Here is a 12,188-nt window from a genome sequence, read left to right as displayed (position 1 = left end):
ATAAGAGACATAAGAAACTCACTACTTACGTTATATATGTCATTTGCATTTTGAGAAGGTTTGGATTCAGTGGAGCGATTGCCTAGCTGGAAAAAATATGGACAAACATGTAATATATGAGCTTTTACTCACAAAACTGCCCATTTCTATTCCAAAGGCCACTAGGGATTTATGAAATAGTGAGAGTGTATTATTGAGCCTTCAGCTAACGCTATATATTAGCTCCTCCCAAATGTACTGGAACTGCATTTCCCAGAATTCCCTGCAGGCAGGACACCAAGTTAAGGTAGGCTACTATACTTTCCTTTGTTTCATTTTTTAAGATTTCTTAATTCTGGTTTTCTCCATAAAACACAAGCTCATTGTTAAAAGTAGCAATATCGAACAAAACAAAAATAAAACAGTTGTTCCAACTCTTCAACTCTTATTTTTAGTTATTCGCTATTAATAATTTCCCACTTTTTCCAAACTGTTTACAAACAATATCTGCCTAGTAGTCTTCCCAACTGAATATGTCTCCTCCCTGAAGTGGAACTTCAGCTTCCATAATACTGCAAGGCACTGTGGCCCCTGCAGGATGCAATGCAATATAGCTGGGAAGCACAAGATTGGGAAAAGTGATGTAAATCTGCAAAATCTGAGAGCAAGAACTAATAATAAAGAAACATTTTGACTGGGTATTGAACTCTGGGTTAAGATACAGAAGGATAATCTTTCTATATTAGTTATATGACAACACTGCAGTGTTGCAAAACTGTTGCAGTGAAAGTTGATTTCACGGAGGAACCTCTCTTAATTTCCACTTCTAACGTTTACATCAACGTTCAAACATACAATTGAAAGGATTAAGGTCACAGGGACCTTTTTTCCTTCAGGTTCCTCTGGTCAGACTGTGTGTATGTAAAAATAAATAAATAAATAAATCTCTCTTTAAAAGATCTTACCTTTACTTTCATGAAAAGGGCTGTGATGATGATAGCATATATTAAAAGGATCCCATCTAGAATGTAGCACAGCTTTGGATCTGTTAATCCCAGTGCATCAGCATCTGTTTTTTTTTTAAAAAAACCAAAAAACTCCAATAAGTCAGTTCTACAGAGAAAGGATTTAAAACAAACCAGGAGTTCAGCCTTCCATAAACTAATGATCTCAAGATTACAATTACTACTTTCTCAATCAGCAGGCCTATTGCTTGACGATTTTTAAGCAACTTCCATTTTTGTCAACTCATGGGGGAATCAGAAAGTTACATATTGCCATGCATGTTTTACAGACCTGGCTATTCGTAATAAAAAAAAGTAATTTGTTGTTGAGGTAATATAAAGCCCCTCATTGTTATTATTTTACATAACAATGGTTCAATGATTCTAGAATATCCAGGCTCCCCAGAAAAACATCACACTAAAATTCCAGTAAAATTAATGCACCATAGATCATTGCAACTAATTTGTCCTACTGGACAAGGGTCATAACCGACGCCACCTTTTTTCAAGATTTGGCCCATGTTCTTTATTCCAAACACAATTGAGGCCACCATTTAATGACTCAATAATACTATATACAGCAGAAATAGACAATCTTATTTTAGCCAAGGGCTATACTTGTCTTTAAGTGATATGTTAAAGGCTGGTCAGTACATTAAAAAAGAAAAACTCAAGTTGATTACATATAAATACACTTTAATTAAATATTAATCCTCTATGTAATCATTTTCTCTTTTTGTGACATAAAAATTATAGTTCTCCATCAGCTTTAAGAGGCTCACTCAGGATTTTGTTTTGCTCCCTAATCTAGAAGTATTTCCATATTTATTTATCATTTATTAGATCTATAAACTGTCTGTTTCGTTACTGAGAGATCTCTAAAACAAGCATCCAGTATCTAAAGATATTCCATTATATGCTGCAGTATTCCTCTTCATCTTGTGGCGTGATTGTAATATTTGTCTTGGACTGAAAAGACTCAGGTTTATGCCTCTCCTTTTTCACAAAGGTCACTGGTTGACTTTGGATCAGGATTCTCAGCCAAAACTACTTCACAAGACTGTAATTATAGAGATAAAAATAGAGGACATCTCAACATATGCCACCTTGAGGTTTTTAGAATTTTAGAAATGTTTACATCAACTACATTGAAGAATAAGCATGCCAAAGACCAACTTTCTCTTCTATTGGTACCACAGCAACAGTTATTCAGCACACAAAAGAAAATAGCTATATTGGATATTCTTCACATAGTCAGTGGTTATCTTTGCAGATCATGCAAGCATGATTAAATACATAAACTCCAATTGATTCTGTTCGCATAAAATATTAAGCTATAGCCATGATTTGCAAACCACAGTGGTGGAATATGTGTACATGCTGAGTCACAAACTCCATATTATTTATAGTGTTATGAGAATCCATCTTTAATTCATTTCTTTTAGAAAAATAGAACTCGATATTCCAATGTCCAACCCTATCTTTGATATTCTTTGGAAAGTGTAGCCTTATTTTTAGTTAATGCGGCATTACCCAATTAAATAAGCAATAAAAGCACTAAATTAAACTTTCAGTTATGTTAATCAGCCAACATTTTTCTCACTTGATTTTTTTTCACTAATACTATTGGTCACTGGGAAAATGCTTTGAAAAATATTGTCCACTGGAATCAGTGTAGATCATGGTATACTTTTTACCGTATTTTTCAAACTAAGGGCCACAATTGGTTTATCAATAATATGAGATGTTCTTACTCCTAAGATAAGATAGGTGGGGCTTAAACACAAAGTAAATTTTATCTAATTGAATGGAAATTTAAATTAAAAACCATGCAATTGCTGCCATCATTTTCATATATGTTGAATAGTTTTTCCATTTTGTCGTGTTAAAATCTAATTAAATGGAAAGTTTCAGAGGAGCTTTAGAGGCTTATCCAAGGTTTTGGGATGAGAGCAGCGCCTTATGCAGCCTCACAAGTGCGCAAATTACACATCCCTGGGGTAGAAAATGCTAAACTAGATGATAAAAAAGCTTTTATCAGGATAAAGCCGTTTTCTCTGTTCCATTTCTTCTGAGCCAGCCACCTGCCTTGTGGTTTTCTGAATTGGTAGGTTCATTTAGGCACGATTCTCAAAACTGCCTCATAGAAACACCTATTATCATACTGCTATGTTGATATAATATAAGCCTCTCCTCACTGCTATTATTTTTGGTATAATGATGGTTCAATGGTGCTATAGGATGCTATAAAATCAATGCTGCATTACTTTGCTTGAAAGGCTGCCACAAACTCATTTTCGGAACAAACATCTGAATGGAAATATATCTTCAAATCTGTATTTAATCAACTAATAGACATTTCCCATTCTCTTAGATAAATATGAATCTGGCATCAAAGTACTCACTGATCCATTGGGATGAAGCTCATGCCTCTTTTTTTTAATGAAGGTCATTAAATTGAATAAAATATCACCTTGAAGGAAACTTTATATGCTATAGTTAAAATGGAGTTCAGTTTGACATCAGCACAGAGTTCCCTTAATTGATTGTGGTATGCAGTGTGGTTACTCAGAAATGTTTTCAAACCTCTTTTCAAGACTGACAGCTGGGGCTCCTTCCTGCAAGGTTTCTTTTGCTAAGTTTCTGTATCAAGATTGTGTGTTAGGCCAATGTAGTTCTTGGGCTGAGAAAGGGGGCAAATTTTGCAACGGTAACTATATTAATACAGTCTGAATTCCAGGAAAAAGGAAAACAGATGGTGAAGAAAGGTAGGTTCACTCTCCTCCTAGTAGAGAAATACTCTTACAATATACTGAAATCTTCATAGCAAAGATTGAGTATCCAGCAATCACGCAAATCTGGAAGAAGGATTATCCACATGCCTGTCACCTAGGTTTGCAAAGGTGTGCAGTAGCAGCTATCTAAATGTTTGTTGACAACCTGGAGCAGCCTTTCCTAATTAGATTCTCTCCAAATTCATGTCACTTCCACTTCTTTTGTTTTAACAAAAAATGTTTAATAAATACAAAGATTTCCAGAGCCAAGACATATTTCATTAATATACCAATGTTACCTATCCCATAGGCTGATGTAGCTCTAAACAGGAGCAAGGCAAATACTGGTCCCTATGAAACTTCACAAAGCAGGAACTGGACTTCTTTCTGTAATCAACACTGATTGGACTATGCCCAAAGGAAGAAAAATAGCATAATACAATAAAATCCACTCCCAGACTCTGAAGCCAGTTCAGGATATCATGAACAATGGTATCAAAAGCTGCCTATAGCTTCTCACAGTCAAGAAGAGAAATGGATATACCCCTTCCATCCTGCTCGCACCACAAGCACTATGGATGCTCTTTCAGTCTCATCCGGGTCTGAATCATAACTGAAATGGTTCTAGAATACTTTGAAGCTGCTGCATGGCCAATTCTCCAAAACCTTCCCCAAAAATGGTTGAAGGTTGAAATCTGGACAAAAATCCCCAGTACTGTTGGGTATTATAACAATTTCTTGAGGGGGGGATGAACCAAGAGATGGTGGGGGAAAAAACCTTTTCAAGGAGGAATTCACCACCACTAAAACCCAATCACACATCATCTTCAGAAGGACTTAGCCAACCAAGACAGACATGGATCTAATATCCAGATGGCCAAACTACAGTAACAATTATGAGAATCCTTAATCTTACTGAGATTTATTTCCATTCAAGGAAATGTGAAAGTTGTATTCTCGTTCATTAACCCTCAATCAATGGTTCTTGTTTGGGGGCAAACCTACATTTCTTGTCCATGTTCAGAGTTTCCTTGGATTAAAAAAATATATACTGACAATATTCCACCAGTAATATATGAACTTTCAGGTCTTCTTTGTATATGTACCCTCACTGAAGTTATTATGCCAGAGTATGTCCTGTTAAACCTACTGTGAGAGGTGATAGACCTAGCTCCACGATGGCGAACCTATGGCACGCATGCCACAGGTGACACGTGGAGCCATATCAGTGGGCACGCAAGCTCAGCTGATTTTCAGGCCTTCTGGGCCCACTGGAAGTAGGGAAACAGACTGTTTCCTCCCTCTGGAGGGCCTGGGAGATGAGGAAGGCCCATTTTTTGCTCTCCCCAGGCTTCAGAGCCTTTCTAGGAGCTTGGGGAGGGCGAAAAAGGCCTTCCCCACCCACCCACCCCGTAGGCCCTCCAGAGGCCGGAAACAGCCCATTTGCCAACTTCTGGTGGGACCACAGTGGCATTACTTTTTACAGACATAGTAATATATTATGTGAAACTTCACCAATGAAAACAAAATACCTAGACTTACAAGAATTATCATTCTGTTGATAAAGACCATCATCTCATATTTATTTATAAGCATCTAGAGTTGAAACAGCAAGCAAAAGCCAATGCTTTTCTTCTTTTCCTGATGCAAAAACCAACCCCACCCCCTCAACCACAGCAGGAAGACACAAGAAACCTGTAGAACAAAGTAGAACTACGTCACACCAATGTTGAATTGATCTTATGTGAGCAGTATGCTTAAGACAACCTAAATGATTTCCTCATACAAGATCCTCACTAGGTTTTCTCCCCACCACCCATTGGCTGATGGATTTCACTAGTATGAAAGCCACTTCCTCAACAGGGTGCAACCTTAAGTTATGCCCAATGTGATTTTCACAGCTAAACTTATTGAAATGCTACTCGGTGGGAAAGAAGCTGAATGAGCCATTAAGGCATGCTGTATTGAAAAAGTGAAGTGATACAGAGCTCTAGAAGGCTTAGCTTTAGCAGAATTTTAAAAAACAGGGAAAAGATCAGAAACAAACTCGGGATGATAAAAAGAACAGAGACGGTGAGGCCAGAATTCTATCCACTTACTTAGGAATAGACTTCACTGAACTGTTATATTGTACTTATCACTGAACAGATATGTATTACTATATATTGCCAAACCACTGATCCATCAGATTTTCTCTGCAATGTAAAGTTTTACTGATGATATTGTAACAACATTTTGAGAAGGTCATATCTCTGAAACATTTCCTGCTCTGCCTTTGTTAGAGTGGGATAAATGTTTACTCAGTACAAGTCTGAGGAAAGTCCCATGACAAATGAAATCAAAAATAAAGAATCGAAAGGACACCAAAATCACCAAGTTACTAACTTCTATGGGAATAAATTCTATAAAAGTGCCAGAATCAATACAGCTGTCCACTCAGTTGCCACAGCCCTGCCTCAGGGGCTGCGACACTTGGAAATTACACTTAGCTATAAAGGTGAGCTGACTGTGTGAACAGGTTGAAGAAATAACAGCCCAAGGCTGTATGTGCTATACCATATGATACCTTACACCCTAGGCTTTCCAGATTGTGAGGTGTAGATCCCTTGGGAAAGTGCTGATAGAGTCCAGAGGAGGTGCGAAGAACCTTTTAGCTACATTATTATCATAAACCTACCTTTCCCAAAGTTTCACTGTATTATTTTTATCTTTCATTTATGTTCATTTTGGTACTTAGGGTTTTAGGGCATATGTATACCACCTAAATTACCCTAGAGGACTACTTGCCTTGATGACGTATTGATAATAATTGGAGGAAATTGACACTTTCTTCAGAATCCAGTAATTATTGAACAAATAATTCACTTTTCTCCTTCTCCCTAATACACATGCACGTACAAGTACATATAATTATACAATTTTCCTGACAGAACAATTAATCATTGGAACAACTTGCCTCCAGAAGTTGTGAATTCTTCAACACTGGAAGTTTTTAAGAAGAGATTGGACAACCATTTGTCTGAAATGGTATAGGGTTTCCTGCCTTAGCAGAAGGTTGGACTAGAAGACCTCCAAGGTCTCTCCCAACTCTGTTATTCTATTCTATTTTTCTAATTTGGTATCTTTATGTGCACCAGAGATATTATTGCTGTCTTGAGCTATTTACCTAGAGAAACTGAATTTTCCAGTTATTTCAGATATCAATCATTGAAAGCTCGTTTGTCATTTCACACAGAAAAGTATGGAGCTCTTCAGATCTTTAGCAACAATTCCCAGAAAAGCAGCATTTCGTTTTTGTTTTCCTATGGCAAAAAAAATTAGCTATCACTGCCTTAATGGCATAATTAAAACTGTGCCTGATACCTATCTCCATTCACACTTTTGTTCCTAAAGGATTATATCTAGCAGGAAAGAAACAATACAGAGATACCTTATTTCAGAGATACCTATTCTTTCAGTAATTCTTCCCCTTAAACTGATCCTTACATGCTGCTCTTCATATTTATTAATGCAGCCTTCTTTACAATTTTTTTCTCTTTTCATTGTATTCTGCCTGCCTTTCTTTTTCAGCTTAATTGATTCCCCAGCCAACATTTATTTCCTTTTTCTTTTTCATGTTATTCTCCTTTTTATCCTTTTTTAAAAAAAGAGTTTATAAAGGCATACTTGTTTTCTTTTTTGATAAGGAGAAAATGCATCTCATTGAAAATAGGGACATATATCAATGCCAGAATGGTGAACTAGAGGGCTCTTATCAAGAAGAATAGTATATATATATACACACATTAGATATATTTACAAACTGCATCAAGCCATAATATGTTGTGTTTTGGCTCAACCATTATGTGAACCCAGTAATTGTGGTTATAAAACCAAGCCTTCATTTCTATGAAGAAGAACCAATTCAAAATATGATTTAGAATTTGAAATGATCAGATGGATCAATATTTTTGACTTTAACCTGACCCTACCCTAAGCCTAACTAATTTATTAAAATATATTCCCAAAATTTATTTGGGCTACACTATCTTATTTAAGAAGGAAATGCAGTGGCTCAGTGGCTAAGATGCTGAGCTTGTCGATCAGAAAGGTTGGCGGTTCAGCAGTTCGAATCCCTAACACCACCTAATGGAGTGAGCTCCTGTTACTTGCCCCAGCTTCTGCCAACCTAGCAGTTCGAAAGCATGTAAAAATGCAAATAGAAAAATAGGGACCACCTTTGGTGGGAAGGTAACAGTGTTCTGTGCTTTAGTCATGCCGGCCACATTACCACGGAATCGTCATCAGACAGCGCTGGCTCTTTGGCTTAGAAACAGAGATGAGCACTGTCCCCTAGAGTCGGGAACGACTAGCACCTATGTGTGAGGGGAACCTTTACCTTTACCTTTATCTTATTTAAGACTTTCAGCAAAGGAAAAAAGAATAATTGGGATTAGTAAGAAAGAAAGCTTTGGAATCAAATAAATATTCTGTCTTTGATCTCTCACTAAAATGTGTTTATGTCTTAGTGCATTGCATGAGTTCAATTATTACACTTTTTTCAAGAAACTACAATTAAAATAAACTATGCCTTATTGCCGAGGTCTCCTACATCTTGGAGGTAATTGACACTTTGAAATCTGTTCTTGTTACACTGCTTACTCTGAGTACCTTTCCTCATAAATGTTTCCAGTTACAAAGTACAACTAGTCTTCCACTTAAAACAGTTCACTTAATGACTGTTCGAAGTTACAACAGCATTGAAAAAAGTAACTTACGACTGTTTTTCACACCTATGACCATTGCAGCATCTGATCAAAATTCAGATGCTTGGCAGATGACTCATATTTATGACAGTTGTAGTATCCCAGGATCATGTGATCACTTTTTGCAGCCTACTGACCAGCAGTCAATGGGGAAGCCAGATTCACTTAACAACTTTGGCAAGAAAAGTCATAAAATGGGGCCAAATTCACTTCACTATTTCAGTTAATAATGAAGTTAGTTAGTAAATTTTGAACTCAATTGTGGTTGTAAGTTGAGGACTACTTGTAGGTGTGATTCCTAACCTCTTCTAAACTCTCAAGTTCTCTCTACATCATGGTTCCCTGTATTTTTTATAAATAAAGGAGCAAACTTCCTAAGAATTGGGTTGTAGATTCCTACCACTTTAAGTTGGAACTTGCTAATTTCTAATGTAAAAAAAGAAATAAAAGAATTTTTAAAAAACACCAGATGAGTCATAAAACGTGAGAAGTGCCAGGAGGGATATCTATGGGCACATATGAACTATATTAGATATCATGCTCGGTATCCAGATTTTAACACAATGTGAGAAGCCATTCTATAAAAACTTAAGTTGTCTTTCACATTTGCACCTATTCCCAGTACAAACATGCCCTGGCAATATTATTATTATTTTTTTGCCATATCCCTCTGGTACTGTCTTTGCCTTGTCCCTTTCCCGTGCATGGGATAGCCTTAAGGCTGTACCAAAATTAAAATAGTATTTTCCTTTTATTCCGTATCATCCATACAGTATATCAGTATGTATCAAATCTGCTTTATAACTCTGGAGGAGCTCAGCATGAATTATGACTTTATAGTAATGAAGGGGGATTTGCATATCTCAATATCACTAAGAGCTACACCATCTGGAGGATACACTGCCAGAAGGGTCAGCTATAGATAAGGAATCATACTAAATAGGATCCATTACACAAATAAATTATAACTCACCCTAATATATTCTATAATTAAAACCAAATGGACATTCACACCCAGAACAATGACAACATCATGCTGGAAAATGAGCAGCATTCAACAAGCTATTAAAGAAGAGCAGGGGCAAATGTGAGATGTGCTTGAGGTTATGATGTGGCTGGATTAAAAATGAAAGAATATCTATCTGCTGATGTGGTCAAAGGCAAAAAGGAAACTCAGTGCTACAAACAGGGCTGGATTTTCCTATAGGCTAACTAGGCTTCAGCCTAGGGCCTCAAGATCAAGAGGGGCCTACATTCAAATTGTTAGCAAAATTAAAATTACACTTTCACTATAGGTGAAAGGGCCTCATAAGTGGAATAGCCTAGGGCCTCTTTTCATCTAAATCCGGCCCTGGCTACAAAGATGTATATTACTGGTACCTGAATCAAAACAAACCTGATATTGTCAGAGCAGAAATGTCAGGATTCAACATTCACATTCTGGGGTCAATGGGCCATATCTGACATAGGAGGACCAGGCTTTCTATAATATTGAAAAAAATCAGAGGAAATTAAGTACCCATAGTTATTTTTAAAAGGGTGTCAAAGCCCCGTACTCTGTTACAGTTCCAAAAAGTATTGAACAATGGGTATTTGGATGATATTCAGATATTTATAAGTCTTTTAATTTTTGGGGAGTGACCCAGAAGTGAATAAAAGATAGGTGGCTTTATAAATGTTAAAAACAAACAAACAAATGATCATAATAACAAGTAGATACCTAACAGGAATCCAAGTCAACACAAGCAACATTACTATGATCCAAGTATATGTACATCTGCAGATACCATGGGTTGAATGACTCTAGCATGACTTGCAAGATCCTCGTGACAGACCTCTAAAACAAATCATACTAATGAACAGCAGTTGGAATGATAAAGTTGGAAGTCAACTAGCATCTGGAATAGCAGGAAATTTTGGTCTTGGTGTATGAAAGACAAGCACACAAAGTTCTGGTATATCTAAATAAGCAATGCAAAGAAACTCAGGATAATAATTAAGTGGAAAATATATTGATTTCAGAAAAATTCAAAAATCAAGATACTCTTTTAGGAAAAAGTAGGCTCAATAAGTGACTTAGATGGTAATCCGGAGCTGGTTTGATACAGTAGATAAATTGCTGGGTTAGAAATCAGGAAACTGTGAGTTCTTGGCATCCCTTAGGCACGAAAGCCAGCTGGGTTAGTCATTCTCTCTCAGTTCAGTTACCTCACAGGGTGTTTTGTAGGAAAAAATAGAAGGCAGGAATATTGCATATGTTTGCTGTTTTGAGTTATATAATTGTAATGAATTATTAGAATTATAAATAATAATTAAATAATTAAATGTATAATTTATTAAATAATGAACCGATTGGAGAAAAAGACAAAAAGAAGTGACACGAATACATGGAAGAATTATATAGAAAAATCCCCAAATCAATGGTATCTATAAAAGTTTGAATACTGAACCATAGCCAGACGTTTTTTAAAATGAAATTCAATTGGCTCTAAAAATAACAACATAGCCGCAGGGGACGGTGACAAAATGGATTTGCTTTGGGTTGCCTAAATTAAGCATTTTCAATTAGCTGGACTCAGGAGGCAGCATACAAGCAACAAGCAACAAGCAACAAATAATAACAGAGAAAGAAAGAGCACCAACTTACAATGTACTGTATTATATCACAAATTAGGCACCTATAGAAAAAACATTACTGAATTGGAACAATTTATTTCCATCTAGCATAGAAAACACCTTTGTTTAGTAAATGTGTTCCTACCCTAATGTGATCCTTTGCAGCTATTTTGTGTATTGTGCACAACCCAGTAAATAATTTTTAAGTATCTCATTAATTTCATTAAGATTTTCAACTCTGTACGTTAATAGCCACCATTTTGGCTTTTCTTTTGCCAAAATACTTCAAGGTATGTGATATAAAGGACTTACCCAACCTTTTCAAAAGACATCCAGAATTCCTCTTAAAAATTATTTTAAAAGCTTCCAATGACTGATGATTTTTAGTTTTGCACAGATGGTGTTGCATTTATGCTACGTGTACGAGAGATATTGTGTGTATCAAAAAAGAGTTGGAGGAAAAATCTGCAGTTGCAGGTGCAAGCAAGATCAGAGAGCAAAATTTGCAAATAAAGAGATCTGCATTTGGAAAGGACCGACTTGACATCAACAAGAGTAAATCAAGACAAAGATGCTGTCAAATCAACAACATCAAGAAATGCTTTGACAATAGTACGTTAGTACTACCCTTTAAAGAGCACATAGAGGCCAGGATATCTTAAGGTCTGCATGTGATAGAAGTCAAATAGCTGTTGAACTTAGTTAAATATAGAATCTGAAAAACAATTACAGCATCCTCCAATCATAGATTAATTAATGGAGTTATAAAATAATATAGACTACTTTGAAATGCCCCCTGGTGCATTTTATAGTGGTAGTTATAGAGAGTAACAAATGACCGAGTCAGAATATAATACAACGATCCCTCATCCCACCTTCCCAAGCATATAGAGACTCTTTTGAGGATTAAATAATGGCTCTAGCATATTGTAGACTATCATGACGTGAAAATCAGAGACTGATGATTTTGATATTGGCAGCCTCGTGTAACACTTTTCTGTTTTATATTGTGGCACCAGGTAGGATGCAGTAGTCTACTCTCCCTGCAGCTATCCATCATCTTCTCACCT

The 12,188-nt window shown here is 36.4% G+C and overlaps 1 protein-coding gene across 1 annotated transcript in view; it reads right to left on the bottom strand.

Moving 5' to 3' along the window:
* CD247 (CD247 molecule) overlaps nucleotides 1-12,188 on the bottom strand; it is a 29,817-nt gene that overhangs the window by 5,114 nt on the left and 12,515 nt on the right. The window contains exons 2-3 of the mRNA XM_034413958.3: nucleotides 945-1,048; nucleotides 30-86 (exon numbers count right to left, since the gene is read on the bottom strand). Coding sequence (XP_034269849.1) covers nucleotides 30-86; nucleotides 945-1,048 — 161 coding nt within the window. The remainder of the gene's footprint in view (nucleotides 1-29; nucleotides 87-944; nucleotides 1,049-12,188) is intronic.

This window comes from Pantherophis guttatus, chromosome 5 (assembly GCF_059756535.1).
Source record: "Pantherophis guttatus breed Tessera chromosome 5, ASM5975653v1, whole genome shotgun sequence".
In the NCBI taxonomy this organism is placed as follows: Eukaryota; Metazoa; Chordata; class Lepidosauria; order Squamata; family Colubridae; genus Pantherophis; species Pantherophis guttatus.
Note: the sequence above shows the minus strand (reverse complement) of the source record. Positions and strands in the feature narration are given on the sequence as shown.